The sequence below is a fragment of the Desarmillaria tabescens genome, assembly GCF_030435595.1.
Source record: "Desarmillaria tabescens strain CCBAS 213 chromosome Unknown EV420scaffold_88, whole genome shotgun sequence".
In the NCBI taxonomy this organism is placed as follows: domain Eukaryota; kingdom Fungi; phylum Basidiomycota; class Agaricomycetes; order Agaricales; family Physalacriaceae; genus Desarmillaria; species Desarmillaria tabescens.
The window spans coordinates 26,318-48,604 of record NW_026848387.1 but is presented as its reverse complement, the minus strand read 5'-3'; the positions used below and the strand labels follow the sequence as shown (position 1 = coordinate 48,604).

Sequence of the window (22,287 nt, the reverse complement as noted above, 5' to 3'; positions counted from 1 at the left end):
GCATTCCATGCAGCTGGACTCTCTTCTACCAGTTAACCATGAATAGCAGTGAGTAACAGTGTTTGCTTACCTACTTGAGTCTTCCAACATACATCGTTTTGCATGTGCTTGGGGAAAATCTTTTCCACATGTTTCTGTATCAAGAGGGTGAGAATATTCTAGCTAAGAAGCAGCAGAAAACATACAACAAGGTGTTTGTAGGCATCATCACTCTAGTTCAGCTCGATGCCCAACTGCTTTAATCCCAAAGACCCAATTCCTTTTGGCTGAGGAATCAGGAGCCTTTCAATAGTTACTCGAGATGGCTGATGAACAACATGCTCATTCTACAGTTCTTCACCTTTTTCACTGTCTTCTTCATCACTGTCTTCTTCATCTTTGTCTTCTTCACCCTCACTGTCTATAGGTCCAGGTGTACACCATGGTGGCATGATTGTTTGTCACTTTTTGCCCTTGTCTATATGCTACAGCAGTGACAGCAAAGGAGTAAGGACCCTCGTGTTCACACAATACAAATGCAGCCTCTAGGGACAACAATTGGCAAAACATCAGAGAAAACCTTTCTCTGAGTCAACTTTCACACAGAATAATTGTTATGATTTCTATATTTTTTCTTATCTTCAGTGCTAGCTTTATCTTATCAGAACATCTAAGTGCTCAGACTGTTTACACACCTAAATGGTGCAGTTATCATGACATGCCTGCAGCACACATTCTTTGTTGTTTCACATATGGTTACCACTCAGTAGTGTACTATTATTAGCACACTGAACATGTATTTAAGTAGAGTCTCAGCTGGCTTAAACCCCAGCTTCAGCTAAGGTTTAATCTATCCAACTCATAGCTTCTTGCTCTGCAACTATCTAAGTCTAGTTATTGACTTAATACCCTAATATTGTCTACATCATAAACGTTCCACTGAAGTGCAAGTGGCATTCCCTTGTTTGATATTGTTTGGCAAGTTGGTGGCTAACATTTAGCCAAAGCTTGCTTCAAATATTTCTCATCATTATACTATGGTGACCAATGTACATGCCCATTCTATCTCTCAAAAACACTATCACAATCTCCATGGTCTTTGGCCTATTCTGTGCTGCCACCCTGTTGTACTGGATTGGGAGAATCTTCTCCTGTTGCCAATGCAGGGAACAAGCATGCTTACTATTACAACCCATCCCTCACCTTCCTGTGTCATACTACATATATCTGTATCTGCACACCCAAGTAATCAACCAACCAACCCTTCACGATGGCAGACCCATCACATCCCAACACTCCAGCCGATCAGGATCTGTTGACATCACAGAGTCCATACCAGGATCAAACCACTTAAGTGCAGCATTCACACCTTTCACTCACCAGCCAGAGCTCCCAGATGAGTGAAGAAACGAAGAAAAAAGGAATTTGGGGGACTATAGCCAACAAGGTAGTGCTCTTGAGGATTACCTCCTGTCAATCAGGACTGAAGAGAACCTTGACCCCCATCTCAGAAGTTTCTACCAAGTGGCACTCCAGGAATACCAAGATGCTCTCACTCGCATCGACAATGGTGGAGACTCAGATAGAGGATCTTACCATCCTAAGTCCCCATCCCCAGCATTCTCTCACACAGTTCATCCATGGACTGCTCGACACAGAGTGGTACCAAGCCTTAGCCTCCTACTCGGAGGAGAAGGACCTGAGCATTATAACCTCTCAGCTGCTGGATCTGCTCAGGGACATGCCACTGAGGTCACTGCTTCACTGAAGCCCTACTCACCACCTCCTTTCCCCACTGCTGAAGACGAAAGAAGACAGGCCATCTGGGATTGGATCAGGGCAAATAGCAATCCCCTCCCCCTCCCCAAGCCAGAAAGAGAGACGAAAGGTGTTCCCACCTACCCTCTCTACCATAGTCCCCTTAGACCAGATTTGCTGACTCTTGAAAATGCCAAGCAACCTTTTGTCACTGAGAACTGATAAATCACAGATGCATATGTGCTTGCCAGCCCTGTCGTCCCATTCGAGTGACCATGGACCAGGGTCCATCTCATGCTCATCAAGTCGGGCTTCGACGTTCAGTCTGCCTGGCTCCTCCCAGAAGTCAAGGCCCATCTGAAGGCTGGAAGAGCAACAGCAGCACTCTCAAGAAGGGTCCAGAAGTGGGAATGCAACCAGTGGCCCCACAAATTTGATGGGACAGCAATTCCCACCACCAGGCCAAGCCCAACCTGGGTCAGCAACAACAACCACCCTGAGGCCAACTTCATACAAACCAGGTATGGGGTTGGAGAACCTAAGGTTGTTGCCAGGTATCAAGGGCAGGAGACCTACGATTGGTGCCACATCCCCATTCTCGATGACAATGAGGCCTGCCGATATGCTGCAATATACTCTTGGCCAGCACCTGACAATCCCTATGCCAGCAAAGCTGTCTGTCAGGATATACTATCGAGAGGTTCTGGAGCAGGTCCATCAGGTACTTGCTAGAGTTGTAGGCATCATGCCAATTCTCCTATGAGGTCTTGGATGGGAAGAACTATTTGATGTTATGGTATTCAGGATCCAGGAAGATCCCTATTGGCTGAGGTCAGAAGCAGGAATTGACTGGGCAGGAGCCTGCACAGTAGGAGACCGTATCAGCATTGTTACGGTTTATTCGTTTTTCTTTGTTTTACTCAGCCTGATTACTCATATGCGATCATAATGGACAGTTTCTCACTGTACTATTATTAGCGTATCCAAGTGTATTTAAGTAGAGCCTTAGCTGGTCTAAACCCCAGCTTTGGCTAAGGTCTAATCTACCTAACTCAAAGCTCCCTGTTTCGCGACTATCTAAGCCCTCGATCGACTTCTACAATCTCCTTTGACCTCTAAGAGTATCGTCCACCGAAGTGCAAGTGGCGATCCTTAGTTGATCTAAGTCAATTAAAGTTGGTTGTTGACATTTAGCTGAAGCTCATCCTACATTGCCTAGCGCCACGTCTGAGAACGAACGCTACCCAACGATCTCTTTGCTAATTTCCAAACTTGCACCGTGTACTACCCATCTTCGTTATACGTTAATCGGTGTGCATGCCGAGCATCAAAACTGTTACGATTATTCTTTTCTTTTTCTTTCCTTTTCTTTTCTTTTCTTTTCTTTAGTCAGCCGGATTACGCGACGCGCGATCACCACGGACTGACTGCGCAGTAGTATTTTTAGAATACTCACGTGTATTTAAGTAGAGCCTCAGCTGGTCTGAACCCCAGCTTCGGCTAAGGTTTATTCTACCTAACATCGAACTCCGTTCTTCCGTCTATCTGTCCCATCGACTTTCGTCGCCTTTGACTTGTTGGAGCATCGTCTACCGAAGTGCGAGTAGCGATCCTAACACGATCTAAGTCGATTAGAGTTAGTGGCTAACATTTAGCCGAAGCTCGCCTACAATCGCCCAGCGTCCGTGGCCACTCCTTTATCACACGTACGTCGAGTCCCTCCGACTCCATGGAGATGCCCGGGAGTCCCCAGAAGTCCAGGCCAGAATGGACCGAGGGCGAGCGCACGATGCACGCATCCGACGCGCCGAAGAGGATGCCCTCTATGGACCCAATGGCTTCTGGGACCTTCCCCTCGAGCCCGATGCCACTCCCGCCGAAGTGGACAACCGAATACGAGCGGCCGCCGTCCGCTACACAGGATATGCGCGAAGGGCCGGAACCGATCTCGAAGCCAGGACCCGAGCGTGGAGAGTCTACCAGGAGGAGATCTCCAACGAGGACTCCGACATCGGGCGGTGGCGGAGAAACAAGGAAATTGACCGAATCGCCCGAGAGAGGAAGGAGGCAGAGGATGCCAAGTCGGCCTCCAAACCAGGCCCTGGAACCGACGGTAATGGCGGCGGTGAAGCAGGTCCTCCTTCAGGGCCCAGTGCCTAGGCCGGGCATTTTCGAACTATTACCCTGGCATGGACTGTACGAAATTATGATGGAAGATATGGAGAGAGACCCGCAGTGGCTCTTCTCCGAGGCGGGCGAAGACTACCGCCACGCGAAACAAATGGGGGATGTATATCTAATGAAGAACATCCTCGAAGTGGAGACCTGGCACCGGGCGGCTATCGTCTGGAACCTGGTAAACCCCAATGCACCACAGCGGGGATGTGAAGCGTACAGGAGGCCTCAACCGATGCCTCCCCCTACGGACCCCTCGGGCTTCTTCCCCGAAGGCTTCTTCGGAGGAGCGGGAGAAGACGACGACGAGTGGGACGACCAGGGCGCTGGTCCGTCCACACGAGACAAGGGAAAGGGGTCTACAGTACCCCCGTTCCCGCCAAAAATGCCGGATCCGGCGGGATACCCTCCCCCGGGAGAAAATCGAAACTTGCGGTCGGTATCGCGACCGCCTAAACCGCCGGTACCGCCGCATGTACCATCCCCCCCGGATCCAATTCCTCCCTGGCAACTCGCGCCGGGAGCCGTCAATAATCCCTGGAATGATGTCAAACCCAAGTTAGTAACTCAGCCCGAGTACTTTACTGGGGTTTCCTCGGACATCACGCGCTTCCTCCACCACTGCGAGGTCTATTTCGCCGTCTTCCCCATGTACTACACTATGAACGATCAGGGGCATAACCCTTACCGTATCACGTTCGCTCAGGGGTACTTACGGGGGGACGCCCAGCAGTGGTGGGTCGACCAATACTACCGCTACCGAGACCCGCAGGGTCATTGGAGGTTCCCCACCTGGGCAGAATTCTCCCATGACCTCACGCAGGAATTCCGCGAAGTAGCGGAGTTGACGATATGGAAGGCCGAGTGGAAGAAGGTCCGTCAATCGGACTTCAAATCGGCGGTAGAGTTCTTCGCGAAATTCGAGAGGCTAGCACACAAGTGCGAAGAGTTCGGCGACGAGAAGCAGATGTTCGAAGCAGTCGAAGCGGCGATAAGGCCGACGGTGCGAAACACGGTTATGCATGGGGACAACGAGCGCCCCACAACCTACGCACAATGGAAGGCGCGCGTCTTGAGGATAGACGCCAACTATCGATACGGAGTAGCCCAGGGACTGGGCAGTAAGTCCTCCTCGAACCAGGCCGGTTCGGGTAGAGGCAATCAACAGAAGGGTGGACAGGGGTCAGGTGGCGATAAGAAGGATGCCACGGGAACCACGTACGGTGGAGCAGGGCAACCAATGGAGATCGACAAGCTGCGGTCCGACAAGCGGTGCTTCAAGTGTGGGAACACTGGGTGGAGCCCGAAGCACAAGTGCCCCAATGACAAAGCGAAGTGGCTCCCTGTCAAACTCCCACCTCGCAAGAAACCCAACGTCGCCCGCCTCCGCCAATTGCTTGCTGAAGCCGAGAAGGAGGATCTAGGAAAGGACACCAAAGTCGAGGAAGTGAAGGAGGAGAAGGGAAAGTCGTCAAAAGACGAGCCGGCGTCGAAATAAGCGATTCGACGGCGTCGGCAAAGGACTCAGTTTCCACTGGTGCGCATTCATGTAATTCTAGTCGGACTTATACTACGTATGTAGGTACTCCGTATGATCAATATACCAATTTTTTCGCCGCGTTACCAGTTGAAGAAACTAAGGACGAGGAATCGCAACACCCCGATGGCGTAGGAGGGGATTTCCGCCACTCGGCGCGGTCTGCGCCCAGTACTGAACCCCTAGGGGCCGTCCAAGCTCAGGAACCCCCGGCCGACCGCACAGGGAAAGCCCCTCAAGGGCAGAGCCCCCTAGGTCGTGTCTCGACTGCACCCTTGACGAAGGGAGGTCAGCCCGGAGAGGGAGAAAGGTCGCCAGCCCAGCCCGCTGGGCCTGCGTCTTCAGAGGCGTCTGTTCCAGCGGGAAGCGTCGGAAAAGCAGCTGAGGTCGTGAGCTCGAGGGACCACCTGCCCTTAGTAGCCAAGGGACACCCGACGGCAAAAAGTGCAGACCCCTCGGGGGAGCCAATATGTGTGCCCCCGCAAAGGGCAACCCGAAGTACCGCCGGGTCTAGGAAGAGCACTAAGAATAGGACGACTGTGGGGGTTACAACGTCGCGCACAAGCGCCCGTGGCCAGGGCCGAACACAGGGCAGCGAGCCCTCCTCCACCACCTCGAACTCCAAAGGCGCCCAAGTGCCGCCTCTGGACCTTTCTCGTCCAGGTGACCAAATGCCACTTCGAGGGAAGAACCCTTCGGTCTCGCTGGAGGAAGTCGAAGACGAGGAAGCTCATTTACGGTCCGACATACCGGTAGTCACTCCCAAAAGGTCGACGTCACCGGCCATGTCCCTCACCGCAAACGCCAACGACAAGAAGGTGTTCGCGGAGATGTACTATGAGCCCCACGGGATCCTATGGACCCGTCGAGCCCTACGAATCGCTCGGGGGGACGCAGCGGCTCGCGCCGTTCTCAAAGGATGGATACACCCTCGACGATGTGAGGAGGTGACCGATCAGCTGTGTCACCAACTCGAGGAGCAGACGGAGACGGCCACCCAGGCCAGAGAAAAGTGGCAGTGGATGGAGGACCTGAAGAAGCCCCCTATGTACATACGAGGCAGGAAGGGGCGAAACGTTTCAATAAAAGTGCGATTAGAGACGCTCGATACTCGGGAAACCCACGCCGTGTCCGCCCTAGTCGACAGCGGGGCCACGGGAAGTTCCATTGATCGCACTTGGGCCCAGACCCACGGGCTCAATTTGAAGAAAGCGGCCCGATCCGTCCCGGTCTACAATGCCGACGGCACGCGTAACAAAGGAGGGGACATCACCGAATATGCCGAAGTACGACTACGGATAGGAGATCACGTGGAACGGATCGAACTAGCCGTGGTCGATCTAGGCTCCACTCCCTTGTTCCTGGGGCATGACTGGTTACAGCGTCACAACCCGCTCATTGACTGGGACACCGGGGCAGTTACCCTGGCCCGGTGCACATGCAGGAAGATCCCATTTTCCCTTCCCGACACCGATCCCTCGGCACGATGGGACGAGTATGAAGAAGGGGATACCATTCTCGTCGTCGACTTCGAAGAAGCCTTCCACGTGCGAGCTATGGGAACCCGGGCTAATGAATTGGCAGCCCGAGCCAACGCCAAAAAAGCCACCAAGTCGTTTGAAGAGATAGTCCCGGAAGAATACCAAGAATTCAAGGACATTTTCGACAAAGAAAACTTTGACGAGTTACCACCCCGTAAACCCTGGGATCACGCCATTGAGCTGATTCCCAACGCCAACGCCAACTTAGACTGCAAAGTCTACCCTCTCAACCATGCCGAGCAGGAAGAGCTAGACAGGTTCTTGGACGAAAACCTGTCCACCGGCCGAATTCAACCCTCGAAGTCTCCCATGGCTTCGCCGTTCTTTTTTGTCAAGAAAAAGGATGGCAAGCTGCGCCCCGTCCAAGACTATCGAAAGCTAAACGAGATGACCATCAAGAATCGGTATCCGTTACCGCTTATCGGGGAGTTGATGGACCGGTTGAAGAAGGCCAAGTACTTCACCAAGTTGGACGTGCGTTGGGGTTATAACAACGTGAGGATCAAACAGGGGGACGAGTGGAAGGCCGCCTTCCGAACCAACCGTGGACTCTATGAGCCCCTGGTAATGTTCTTCGGGCTAACCAACTCCCCCGCCACGTTCCAATGGATGATGAATGACATCTTCAAAGAGCTCATCGCGGCCGGAGAGGTATCAGTCTACTTGGACGATATCCTTATCGCTTCAAAGACCAAGGCGGAACATCGACGAATCGTGCGCAGGGTACTGCAGATTCTCCGCGAAAACAAACTGTTCCTTAAAGCAGAGAAATGCGAGTTCGAAGTGGAAGAAACCGAATACTTGGGGGTAATCATCAGCGAAGGAAAGATCCGTATGGACCCAGTTAAGATTGCGGGACTACTCGACTGGCCAGTTCCTCGAAGGAAACAAGAGCTACAATCCTTCCTGGGATTCTGCAATTTTTACAGACGCTTCATCCGCGATTACAGCAAGCACGTGAGGCCCTTGACCTCTTTGACGGGGAAGCAAGAATGGCAGTGGGGAGAAGCCCAGCAGAAGGCGTTCGAAAAGCTCAAAGAGCTATTCCGCGAGGACGTTGTCCTAGCCATTCCCCTGGATCAAGGGAAATTCCGGGTGGAGGCAGACTCCAGCGAAGGAGCAGTGGGAGCAGTACTTTCTCAATGGCAGGACGAGAAATGGAGACCGGTTGCCTTCCTCTCCAAGGCCCTCTCAGTCACCGAGCGCAATTACGAGATTTACGACAAGGAGCTGTTGGCTATAATGATCGCTCTCGAGGAATGGCGCCAGTACCTCATGGGGGCAAGAGAAGACTTCGAGATCTGGACCGATCATTCCAACCTCCAGTATTTCCGAAAACCACAGAAACTCAACCGACGACAAGCTCGATGGGTTACTGAGTTGGCGGAATACCAGTTCAGTCTACACCATAAGCCGGGGGCTCAAAACCGCAAGGCCGACCTTTTATCCCGAAGGGCGGATCACGACCAGGGGAAGGAGGATAACCGAGACGTAGTAGTCCTCAAGGCGGGACATTTCAGGGCACTGATAATGCCCACCACAGAGGAACTTCACGAGAAAATCAAAATCGCCACTCATGATGCTTGACATTGGGACCGAGGGATTTCAGACTCCCTCAACCATGAAAAGGGGATATCCCGAGAACAAGGGATGTTGTGGTATGACGGGCGAATCTACGTTCCCGTAAACCGGGAACTTCGAGGACGGATCATTGCTCTCAAACATGATCACGTCACCGCTGGCCATCCAGGCATCGAAAAGACCAAAGAATTGATACTCCGCGACTACTGGTGGCCCCGAATGCGTCGAGACGTAGAGGCCTATGTGAAAGGATGTGACGTCTGTCAGCGGACTAAAGCGGATCGTCGCCCGAAACGGGCCCCCCTGCATCCCAATGAAATACCTATACGCCCGTGGACCCATATTTCGGTCGACATGATCACCAAACTCCCGGACTCCAAAGGATATGACTCCATTCTCGTCATTGTCGACCGCTTCTCTAAAGCTATCATCCCTATTGCGTGCACCGAGGAGCTTACTTCCCTCGGATTTGCAAAAATCTTGAGGGACTACGTCTATGTACCCTACAGCGTAATGCCCGAGAAAGTAATCTCCGACCGAGGCTCGGTCTTCGTATCTAAATTCATGAAGGAGTTCTACCGACTGCTCCAGGTCGAGGGGAATCCCTCCACGGCATACCACCCGCAGACAGATGGCCAAACTGAGCGGGTTAATCAGGAGATCGAGAAATACCTCAAGATGTTCGTCAACGACAGGCAAGATGATTGGAGCGAATGGTTGCCGCTAGCAGCCTTCACTCACAACAATCGTCAACACTCGGCGACGGGATACTCCCCCTATCGGGTTATCTTTGGAAGGGACGGAGAGGTAATCAAGAACCCTCAACGAGCAACGACCGTTCCAGCAGCGGGGAAACTAGTGGAGGAGATAGAGAAAGCACAAGGCGAAGCCAAGAAATCATTAGAAAAGGCGGCAGAGTCCATGAAAAAGGCCTACGACAAACAAAAGAACGTCGCAGTGGAATACCAAGTAGGAGACAAGGTGTGGCTCGACTCGACCAACCTTCATCTCCCTCGACCGACCAAGAAGCTTGGGGACCGTCGTGTTGGCCCCTTCGCCATCACGGCCAAAAAGGGGGCCTCTGCTTATGAGTTGAAGCTACCGATAAAATGGAAAATCCACAACCGTTTCAACGAGTCACTCCTAACACCTTATATCGCCCCAACCTTCCCAAACCAACCCCGCCCCGAGAGTCCACCTCCAGAACTTATTGACGAGGAAGAAGAATACGAAATCGAGGAAATAGTGGAGCAGCGGGACAAGGTTGTAGGTCGGGGACGAACTCGCCGCGCCATAACAGAGTACCTAGTAAAGTGGCGAGGATACCCGAAAGAGGAGAATTCCTGGGTCAAACGGTCAGACATGGCAAACGCGGAGGAACTCGTAAACGAGTATGAAGCGCGCCTCCAACGGATTTATTGGGAAGTCAACAAATACGGGAGAACAGTCGGACGAGATGACAAGATACCCCTGGAGGCGCGAACGCCATACCACGATCCGGATACTCCATGTGTCACGGACGTGGAGACAGTCTACTCCTCCGAATGCACCAACCCAAGACACTCCGATGCACAGTCCTCGATGGAGATGCGAGAAGTCACTGCAGAAGAAGCGGACGGAGTACCAACAGTGGAAGGAACGCCAAATAGTGATAACTCGGACGTAGACCTCCTACAACGGGTCACCGAAAATTGGGACAAGAATGAAGATGATAACAACGATGAAGAAGACGACGAGGTGTGGTCGTTTTATTCCGAATCACGACCTTCCTCCTCGCAAGGCGAATCTAGTGACTCCTTCGTATCGGAGGAGTCCTAAATCAATACTTACGGTGTAGAAGGGGATTTCCACCGCTCAATTACGAGCATTGAACCCTTAGGGATCGCGGATCCTGACAGACAATTGAGGCCTAACCGGCGCAAGGTGGCTCAGGAATTATAGGAACCTGAGTCCAGGGGGAGAGAGGGTCAGAGGCCGAACCCACCGATGTGACTCTTCATGGGGTAGCGGAGGTCCAATCGATCCTGTTTTAAAGCAGAAGGGAGCCCTTCAATTCGCTGGTGTGGAAGGAAGGAGACATATTCTCATTCGGGACGAATGAGTCTTAAGGAGGGGGTAATGTTACGATTATTCTTTTCTTTTTCTTTCCTTTTCTTTTCTTTTCTTTTCTTTAGTCAGCCGGATTACGCGACGCGCGATCACCACGGACTGACTGTGCAGTAGTATTTTTAGAATACTCACGTGTATTTAAGTAGAGCCTCAGCTGGTCTGAACCCCAGCTTCGGCTAAGGTTTATTCTACCTAACATCGAACTCCGTTCTTCCGTCTATCTGTCCCATCGACTTTCGTCGCCTTTGACTTGTTGGAGCATCGTCTACCGAAGTGCGAGTAGCGATCCTAACACGATCTAAGTCGATTAGAGTTAGTGGCTAACAAAAACCAATGTTTACCCTGCTTGACCAGAGAGGTCATCACCTTGCGTTCGTAAGGACAGTCTCGAGACTGTTAGCGTATCGCGAGTGGACCAATGGAAGAGCGTACCTACACCCTGAACCTTTTCATCTACTCCCTCAAGCTTGCTTCACTGTTGGCAGTCGTACTGCTAGCACTGACGAGCACCTCCCCATCCATACAGGACGATTCCTTGCTGATGACCGGTTCTAACTACGAAACCGACCTCAGCCTGATTATCGCAATCTTGATTGCACTCACTATCCTCGTCGTTCGACAGCTCGCATGCCACTTGCTGAACTGCTACCAACTATAGCGGTGGCTTTTGGACTACTTGCAGAGGCACTCCTAGCAATTGCCATCAGGGCAGTATACAGGTGTTGCACCCGCGCTCGAAGAGCGAGACTCCCGTTCCATTACATTCCACACCTCCCGATCCCATATCCAACTGTCCCTTACCCGCATATCCCAGTGCAACCTACCCTTCATGATGGATGACCTATCACACCCAGAGGAGAATCCTCAGATTCCAGGGAGTCTTCCCCAACCCTGAGAGCAGCTTCCGTCAACATCACAGATGTATGAGGCATCGACCTACTCGGAGACGTCCACGTCTCGCCCCCAGGGATCATCGACCTCCCTCCCATTGGAGGAGAAGAAGGAGGGTCTCTGGACCAGGGCGAGGAAAGTGATGTTGAAACAGAGTTCGAAGGAGATGAACTTACAGACCTCGAAAGGATCAGACTCCAAGACCTCCTCGATGGCCTCATCCCGGCGAACGAAGAGGATGAAGACGATTCCGGAATCAGAGAAATCGACAGAGCGTGAGGTTACCATGGCAGAAGCCTCTATGAGGAGGATGACGGAGGCCTCCACCACAACTACCTCCCGTCCAGTTGGAACAGACCCCTATAACGGTCGAATCGTGCCAGGCGGCGGCCGAGAGTCCAGTGGGATCCCTGTGGTGTGGCACCCCACAACCAGTTGGGTCTTCACCAGGGAAGAAACTCCTATGGCCAGGACCTCAGCCCAAGACGCCGGACCCAAGACCACCCCCGTTCAGAGGACCATTGCCCTCCCCGCCAAAACCGAAGAGCGTATCTGGGACACCATCGAAGCGTATTCCCTGGATGCTCACCCCAATCTATACACAAGAGATACCATTACCGACGACGTCGAATTCACCGAATATCCAGGGGACACGCTGGAGGGAGAGCAGATCCTCGATCAGTTTAGAGGAGGTCCCTCCCCCAGCGAGTTCCCCGACGTCCCCACTTTCACACCGTCAGTCCAGGCGTGAGCCTTCGCGGTCCCCCAACCCATCAATCAGAGACCCTGGACCGATGAGTACAACACGCTCATCCAGTCCAACTTTGACCTTTGAGCTGCCCGGCTCACCCCAGAAGGAGCGGCCCTCATGGACCGAGGAAGAGCGGCAAGCACATGCACAAGAAATGCAGAGTGTCGAGCCATACGAGATTTATCATTCACCCTCCTCAATGAGGACTGCTCCACCTTATCCGAGTGGAGAAGGGAGTACCGTCAGAGGCAGAGGCAGCAAAGGGAGCATCCCAGCCTGTGGAGAACACGAGGAAGTAGGCAGTGGAGACCCGAAGAGGTCGCCTAGTGGAATGCCAAGCAGGCCGCCTCTCAGTGCGATCATGGAGGTGATGAGGGACATCTGGAGGGTACTCACTGAACCGATAGCCGACCAGATAACGGATGGGCAGATGCAGGGGCTGGGCCCTCAGCAACCAATAAAGGGAAGAGGTCTACGGTGCCCAAGCAGCCACCAGCAGGACCACCCCCTCTGACGGGACCCCGACCGGGTGGTAATTGGGGGGGATACCCATCTCCGGGGAACAATCCAAGACTGTGATCGCTACCTCGACCTCCAAACCCGCCGGTTCCACCCATACCGCCCTCACCCCCTGACCCCATTCCACCATGGCAATTGGCCCTGGGAGCCAGGAACAATCCATGGAACAACGTCAAACCCAAGCTGATCATGCAGCCCAAGTACTTCACCGGGGTATCCTCGGATATAACCTGCTTCCTTTATCACTGTGAAATGTACTTTCAAGTATTCCCCATGTACTACATGATGAATGACCAGGGGCAGAACCCCTATTGAATCACGTTCGCCCAGGGATACTTACGAGGAAAAGCGCAGGAATGGTGGAACGATCAGTATTATCGTTACAGGGACCTACGGGGGCACTGGAGGTTTCCAATGTGGGAGGAATTCTCCCATGATTTAACCGTCCAGTTCCGCGAAGTTGCCGAACTAGCAATCTGGAAGCAGGAATGGAGGAAGCTCCGCCAATCGGACTTCAAATCAGTGGTGGAGTTCTTCGCAAAGTTCAAAAGGTTAGCCCACAAGTGCGAGGAGTTCGAAGACGAGAAGCAGATGTTTGAAGCGGTGGAAGCCGCAATATGACCGACGGTCCGAAATACAGTTATGCATGGGGACAATGAGCGCCCCACAACCTACGTGGGATGGAAGGGGCGCGTTCTGAGGATCGACACCAATTATCGGTATAACATCACCCAGGGATTGGGCAATAAGTCCTCCTCGAACCAGGGAAGCAGTTTGGGTCGAGGCAATCAAAATCAGAAAAGCAGTAGCCAGAACGCAGGTGGCGATAAGAAGGACGCCACAGGAACCACTTATGGTGGGGCTGGGCAGCTGATGGAGATCGACAAGCTGCGTAGCGATAAGCGGTGCTTCAAGTGTGGGAATACCGGGTGGAGCTGGGACCATAAATGTCCAACGGACAAATCGAAATGGCTCCCTGTCAAACTTCCCCCACGCAAAAAGATCCCTGCCCAATGACTCCGACAGTTGCTCGCTGAGGCCGAGAAGGAAGATAATGGCAAAGACACGAAGATCGAGGAGGTCAAAGAGGAGAAGTCGTCAAAAGACGAGCCGACGTCAAAATAAGTGATTCCACGACGTCGGCTGAGGACTTAGTTTCATCTGGTGCGTGCTCCTGTACTACTAGTCGGACTTATACTACATATGTAGGTACTCCATATGAGCAATATCACAACATTTTCGCCGCGTTAACCGTAGAAGAGACTAAGGAAGAAGAATCGCAAAACGCCCACGGCGTAGGAGGGGATTTCCGCCGCTCTACACAACCAGCATACAGCAATGAACCCCTAGGGGCCGTCCCACCTCAGGAACCCCCGCTTGACTGCATGGGGAAAGTTCTGGAGGACCCAGCGAGCACCTCAGGTCAAGTTCAGACTAGCGCCAGACATGGTTGCGGTCGCCCCGGCAGGGAGAATTGGCCAATGACCCTGACTGGGAGGCCTTCACCTGTTGTTCCTCCAGTCAGAGGTGGAAAAGCAGCTGAGGCCAGGAACCAAGGGGACCACCTACACTCAGTAGTGGCCTCACCCGCAAACGGTGCCGACCCCCTTGGGGAGCCAATATGTGTGCGTTCACATAGGGTTACCGAGAGTACCGCCGGGTACAGGAATGAGGATAAGTATGGACCAACTGTGGAGGTTACAACGCTGAGCACAAGTGCCCGTGGCCAGGGCCAAACACAGGGCAGCGCGCCCTCCTCCACCAACTCGACGGAAGGTGACCAAGTGCTGCTGAGGGGCCCTCTTCGGCCTGGTGACCAAATGCCACCTCGAGACAAGAAACCCCACATTTTGTTGGAAGAGGTTGATGATGAGGAAGCATACTTACAGTCCAACATCCCGATCACACCACCCAAAGGGAAGTCTCGCATGACCCCTGAGCCCGAGTTGGTGCCCGAAGCCAAACGAGCTATTCTGGACATGTACTATGAACCCTTTGGAACATACTGGACCCACTGGGCACTACGACTTGCTAAAGATGAGTCGGCCGCATTTTCTGCTCTAAAACAGTGGGTACACCCTCGTTGACTAGGGGAGGTGACCATCGAACTGTGGGATATGCTCAAAGAACAGCTGGAGACCCCAAAAGAAGCTAGAGACAGGTGGGAGTGGATGGAGGACCTGAAGAAACCCCCTATGTACATATGAGGGAGAAAGGGGCACAATGTATCCATTAATATTCAGTTGGAAATGTTAGACACTCGAGACATGTTCGCGCTCAAAGCACTGGTAGACAGTGGGGCCACGGGAAGTTCCATTGACCGCAATTGGGTCCGAGAGCACGGAATCAACCTTAAACAGGCAGCCCACCCTGTCCCGGTCTATAATGCCGACAGCACCAGGAATAAAGGGGGTGACATCACCGAATATGCAGAGGTATGATTATGGATTGGGGATCACGTGGAAAGGATCGAGCTCGCAGTAGTAGATCTGGGTACCACGCCCCTGTTCTTGGGGCATGATTGGCTGCAGAGGCATAACCCGCTGATCGATTGGGACACCGGGGCTGTTACCCTAGCCCGCTGTGCCTGTCGCAAAATCCCTTTCCACCTACTGGATACCGACCCTTCTTCGCGTTGGGATGAGTACGAAGAGGGAGATACCATCCTGGTAGTAGATTTCGAGGAAGCCTTTCACATACGTGCCATGGGGACTAAGGCTAACGACTTAGCCGCCCAGGCCAACGCAAAAAAGGCCGCTAAGTCCTTTGAAGAAATTGTACCAGAAGAGTACCAAGACTTTAAAGATGTCTTTGACAAGGAGAGTTTCGATGAACTTCCCCCACATAAACCTTGGGACCACGCTATTGAATTAATCCCTAACACTAATGCCAACCTGGATTGTAAAGTCTACCCCCTCAATCTGGCGGAGCAGGAGGAATTGGACCAATTCCTGGATGAAAACCTTTCCACCGGCCGTATTCAGGCATCCAAATCTCCCATGGCATCCCCTTTCTTTTTTGTCAAAAAGAAGGATGGGAAGCTTCGCCTGGTGCAGGATTACCGAAAGTTGAACGAAATGACTATCAAAAACCAGTATCCTTTGCCACTTATCGGAGAACTGATGGACCGACTGAAAAAGGCCAAGTACTTTACCAAGTTGGATGTAAGGTGGGGATATAATAATGTTCACATCAAGCAAGGTGATGAGTGGAAAGCAGCATTCCATACCAATCGCGAGCTCTACGAACCACTTGTAATATTCTTCGGGCTGATGAACTCTCCCGCTACCTTCCAATGGATGATGAACAACATCTTTAAGGACCTCATTACCGCTGGGGAAGTGTTGGTATACCTCGATGACATTCTAATCGTGTCCAAGACTAAAGCCGAGCACAAGTGTATAGTGCGAAAAGTTCTGGAGAGGCTTCGGGCCAATAACCTCTTCCTTAAAGCTGAAAAGTGCGAGTTCGAGGTCGAGGAGACGGAATACCTAGGGGTCATCATTAGCGAAGGAAAGATTCGGATGGACCCAGTAAAAATTGCCGGGCTGTTAGACTGGCCAGTTCCCCGAAAAAAACAGGAGTTGCAGTCTTTCCTTAGGTTCTGCAATTTCTACTGACACTTCATCCGGGACTACAGTAAACATGTCAAGCCGCTCACCTCTCTAACAGGAAAGACTGAGTGAAAGTGGGAGGAAGCGCAACGAAAAGCTTTTGAGAAGCTTAAAGAACTATTCTGGGAAGATGTGGTATTGGCAATCCCGCTTGACGAGGGAAGGTTCTGGGTGGAAGCCGACTCCAGCGAAGGGGCAGTAGGGGCGGTGTTATCCCAATGGCAAGATGACAAGTGGTGTCCAGTCGCATTTCTCTCCAAGGCGCTATCAGCGATGGAGCGTAATTATGAAATCTATGACAAAGAACTCCTGGCCATCATGATAGCCCTAGAAGAATGGCGCCAATACCTCATGGGCGCTCGAGAAGACTTCGAGATCTGGACAGACCACTCCAACCTCCAGTACTTCCATAAGCCCCAAAAGCTCAACTGACGACAAGCCCGGTGGGTGACGGAGTTGGCAGAGTACCAGTTCACATTACATCATAAGCCGGGGGCCCAAAACCGCAAAGCGGACCTACTGTCCCGACGAGCAGATCATGATCAAGGGAAGGAGGACAATCGGGATGTAACGGTCCTAAAAGCGGAGCATTTCCGAGCCCTGGTAATGCCCACCTTGGAGGAGCTCCATGAGAAAATCAAACTGGCCACTCACGATGTACACAAGTGGGACTGAGACATCTCCGACTCTCTTAATCACGAAAAGGGGGTCTCTCGAGATCAAGAGCTGCTTTGGTATGATGGACACATTTACGTCCCTATGGACTGAAGGCTACGAGGAGAGATCATAGCCCTCCGACACGATCATGTAACGGCAGGGCACCCTGGCATTGAAAAGACCAAGGAACTCGTTCTACGAGACTATTGGTGGCCCAGGATGCGACGAGAAGTGGAGGCGTACGTCAAAGGATGTGAAGTCTGTCAACAAACCAAGACGGATCGTTGCCCAAAGAAAGCTCCCCTTCATCCGAACGAAGTACCAACCAGACTGTGGACTCACATTTCAGTAGACATGATCACCAAACTCCCTGGCTCAAAAGGGTATGATTCCATTCTGGTCCTAGTTGATAGGTTCTCTAAAACGATAATCCCAATTGCCTGCACCGAGGAACTCACATCCCTCGGATTTGCCAAAATCTTGTGAGATCATGTTTATGTACCATACGGAGTGCTGCCTGAGAAAGTCATCTCGGATAGAGGGGCCATTTTCATATCCAAATTCATGAAAGAATTCTACCACCTCATCCAAATCACCGGTAATCCCTCAGAATGTTTGTGAATTATCGACAAGATGACTGGAGCGATTGGCTACCGTTAGCCGCGTTCACTCATAATAATCGGAAACATTCGGCAACGGGTTTTTCTCCCTACAAGGTGGTCTTTGGAAGGGACGGGCAAGTCATCAAGACCGCCCAACATCCCGACGCTGTCCCAGCCACATCAAAGTTGGTCCAAGGTATTCAAGAAGTGCAGGAGAAGGCAAGGGAGTCTTTGGAACGGGCGGCCGAATTGATGAAGAAGGCCTATGACAAACATAAGGATAAAGCCGTGGAATATCAAGTTGGCGACAAGGTATGGCTGGACTCTACCAATCTAAACCTACCTCGACCCACCAAGAAACTCAGGGATCGACATGTAGGACCTTTCACCATTGTCACCAAAAAAGGTCCCTCCACGTATGAACTCAAGCTCCCCATGGGTTGGAAAATTCACAATCGCTTCAACAAATCCCTTTTAACCCCATACCACGCTCCTGAATTCCCGAGTCAGCCCCGACCCGAAAGGCCACTGCCAGAACTGATAGATGATGAGGAAGAGTATGAGATTGAGGAAATTGTGGAACAACGGTGATGAGCCTCAAGGCTCTGTACGCTCAGAATTCGCAGATTTTAGCATTATAATAAATGCCTTGTCCACTTAGCGGACTTTCACTAAGTCAACGATTGCAATCACGGCAATACCCACTTTTACCGCCAACTATCCATCCCAACTCGTATTCCGCATCAATATGCGCCACTTCATTATTGCCGCCAGGCACCTGATTGCAGATCTCACGGAATTAGGACCATCATTGATCGCCTAGCACAGCCATCACTGACATCAGCATCAAGCGTCACTTAATAGAATGCCGCAGCCAAAATACCTATTCCACGGCAAAAGACCTAATACCGTGACCTTTCCACTCACTTTACTAAGGCTGTTACAACACCAAGATAATGCCACACGCATCTACTTCAGTGTACTACCTTCAGTGTACTTTGCTGCAGCAACACAGCAGCCCAAGAGTCCGTATGTCGGGGGAATTCTTTCTGATCATTAAGTCTATACGCGGTAAAACCGTGTGGGTGCTGTTACTTTAAAACTCTGGGAGCATGCGTTTTGTATCATTTCTTACCAATCGATGTACTAAGGACTTACGCTCATATTGCGCCAATACATGGAATTTGGTGTCCACAACTCGCTTTTATCTTTTAATCTGCCAGCATCGTTTCACTTTCACCAGCCAGCATCGTTTTCATCAGTTTTCACCTTCTACGTCACCATCATTTTACCCAGTTCAGTTCAGGATTGTTACGTCCCCGTGTGGACTCAGATTAGGATCGTTATTGCCGCCAGCAGCATCTGTCACGGAATTTCAGTCAACAGCTTCAGTATAGGATCATCAGTCACGGTATTTGGTATCTTGCCGTTAGTTTCAGTATAGGATTGTCTCCGTGTAGACTCAGGATTAGTATCAGTTTCGTTTTGCCATCGTTAACCTCAGTATAGTTTCAGTTTCAGTCCAGCCCAGTCCCAGCCATCGTTTTGCCATCACTAGTTCCCCCTCATATTATCACCCGTTCATCTTATCTTCGTTTTACCACCAGTTTCTCGTTTCTCGACTACAGTCTTCGTCTCTTGCCGTCACGGTATTTGTTATCTTCCCAACAGTAATTCTCTTTGACGGCATTTTCTCTAATTCCGTCAACATCGCCCATGGCTTTTACTAGTTAAATTGCCATCACTTTGTTCACGGTTTGCTGGTATTCCCAGTTATACTGGATTCCATTCCTTCTCATCTATCGAGACCCTTCCCGGCTTACAGCCAACGTTTTCTAGTACTCGATCATTAAGGGTACTACTTCGCTGACTGAAAAGTCGCAGTGTATACTTGCATTCTTGAGGAATTCATCGCACGGAGGTGCACCGAAACACTTGCACAACAACAAAGCCTTTATTGCCGCTATGCGCCATTTGCCATGAACTCCTCTAGAGTTTTGGTTTTTGCCGTTGCCATGGAAGTTTAGGCTCATTAATGGGACAAGGTCGTTGGGAGAGGAAGGACCTGTCGCACGATAACCGAATATCTAGTGAAATGGAAAGGGTACCCCTCCGAAGAAAACTCCTGGGTAAAAAGATCCAGCATGGCTAATGCAGAGGAACTGGTGAACGAGTATGAAGCCCGCCTCCAAAGGATTCAATGGGAAATCGATAAAAGAGGAAGGACGGTCGGGATCGATAACAAGATACCTGCCAACGATAGGGCCACATACCATGAACTGGACACTCCTTGTGTCACCGATATTGAAACAGTCTACTCATCCCAATGCTCTAACCCAAAACATTCAGATACCCAACAAGACTCTTATCCCTCTTCCATTTCTTTGCAACAAATGGATTTGGCAGCCCAAAACTGGCACCCTGCATTCAACCCCAAGCTCGAACCTGAGTTCTTACGAAACAAATGGCCCACTGTCACCACAGATGAAGCCGAAGGAGTACCGATCATAGAGGAAGAGGATGCTGAGGAAGAGGTCAACCTCCAAAACCTCCAACGAATTCATGAAAACTGGAATGCAGATGATGAAGATGAGGACAATGATATACCATCATTCTACTCTGAATCTAAACATTCCTCTTCAGACAGTGACGAATGGGAGTCTGAGGACTCATTCGGGACAAACGAGTCTTAGAGAGGGGGTAATGTTATGGTTTATTCGTTTTTCTTTGTTTTACTCAGCCTGATTACTCATATGCGATCATAATGGACAGTTTCTCACCATACTATTATTAGCATATCCAAGTGTATTTAAGTAGAGCCTTAGCTGGTCTAAACCCCAGCTTCGGCCAAGATCTAATCTACCTAACTGAAAGCTCCCTATTTCATGACTATCTAAGCCCTCGATCGACTTCTACAATCTCCTTTGACCTCTAAGAGTATCGTCCACCGAAGTGCGAGTGGCGATCCTTAGTTGATCTAAGTCGATTAAAGTTGGTTGTTGACAAGCATGGACAATATATTAGTCATCAAAGCCTATCACCAGATATCAATGGTATGGAATATCATTCATGCTGAAGACTCAAGAGAGCCTAGAGCACCTTACAGAAGGCTGGCACCCATGCTGAAAACCTTGCCACCAGGAGGCATTCTGGCTGGAGCACAAGAGGCCAATGACAGCTGGATGGAAGGACAAGGCGAACCCACCAAAACCTCCACCACACAAAAGCTGTCTCAGTTGCCACCAATTCCATGGCACAGTCAGCCAGGTGGCTACTCAAGCCCACACCACAATTACATGCTGAGGTCCCTATCCAGGCCAGTTGATCCAGAATTACTGCCACCAACACCACTGAGATGGCAGATGGATGTTGCTGACATGAATTCATGGGGGAAGGTCAAACCCAAACTTGTAGCAGAACCTGAACCTTTCCATGGGAAGGCCAACAAACTCTGCCAGTTCTTTAACCAGTGCAAGACATACTTTGAGGTATTCGCCAATCACTTTGCCTTAAATGAACAGGGCAATAACCCTTACTGCATCACCTTTGCAACAGGGTACTTCAGAGGAGATGCCTGACTGTGGTGGGACCAACAGAAGCATGTATACCAGGACCCAGTAAGGGGGCATTGGCAATATCCCAATTGGTTTGATTTCCATCAGCAGATTGAGAATTGATTCTGGGAAGAGGCAGAGCTGGTGATAAAGAAACAGAAGTGGCAGAAGCTCCAACAAAAGGACTTCAAATCCACAATCAAATTCTTCACTCAGTTTGAGGAATTGGCCATCAAGTGTGATGAGTACAGTGATGAGAAGCAGATGTTCAAGATGGTTGAGAAGGCAATCCACCCCACCACCAAGAACACAATCATGCATGGCAACAACAATTGCCCAACCATGTATGCAGAATAGAAGCATCAAATTGATTGGATAGATGCCAACTACCACTACAACATCACCCAACAAGGCAGGAATCTCCCAGAACAACTCTGGTTGAGGCAACCAAAACAGCAGAGAGTTGTCAGGAAAAGCCAGCAATTCTGGGAATTCCAACAACAAAAAGGAGTACCCTGAATGGCGATGGATGCAACCGTTTGGTCCTGACTGGACTAGACGAGTGTTCTATCTTGCAAAAATGGCTGAAGAAGCCAGGAGCATTCTGAAAGGATGGGTACACCCCTGACATCTGACAGAGATAGATGACGATCTTGTCCAGAGTCTAAGAGAAAAAGCAGAATGGAAGTGGGGAAAGGTGGAACAAGATGTGTTTGATGCTATCAAAGATCAATTCTGAAACAGAGTAGTATTGGCGATACCCTTGGATGAAGGAAAATTTTGAGTAGAAGCAGACACAAGTGAAGAAGCAGTAGGAGCAGTGTTATGGCAAGAACAGGAGGGAAAGTGGAGGCCAGTAGCCTTTATGTCAAAATCTCTTTCTGCCATGGAACGTAATTATAAGATTTACAACAAGAAGTTACTAGCAATCATGATCACCTTAGAGGACTGGAGGCACTACCTGATGAGAGCGTGCAAAGACTTTGAGATCTGGACTGATCATTTGAACCTTCAGTATT

At 50.8% G+C, this 22,287-nt stretch overlaps 1 protein-coding gene across 1 annotated transcript; it reads right to left on the bottom strand.

Moving 5' to 3' along the window:
- Positions 1-969: 969 nt before the first annotated feature.
- EV420DRAFT_1486408 (uncharacterized protein) lies at positions 970-2,249 on the bottom strand (the record flags this gene model as incomplete). Its single annotated transcript, XM_060470382.1, has 7 exons — positions 970-1,014; positions 1,163-1,186; positions 1,360-1,449; positions 1,576-1,659; positions 1,760-1,777; positions 1,882-2,101; positions 2,167-2,249. 7 exons carry the CDS (start codon positions 2,247-2,249, stop codon positions 970-972), a joined length of 564 nt encoding a protein of 187 aa, XP_060323200.1.
- Positions 2,250-22,287: the final 20,038 nt, after the last annotated feature.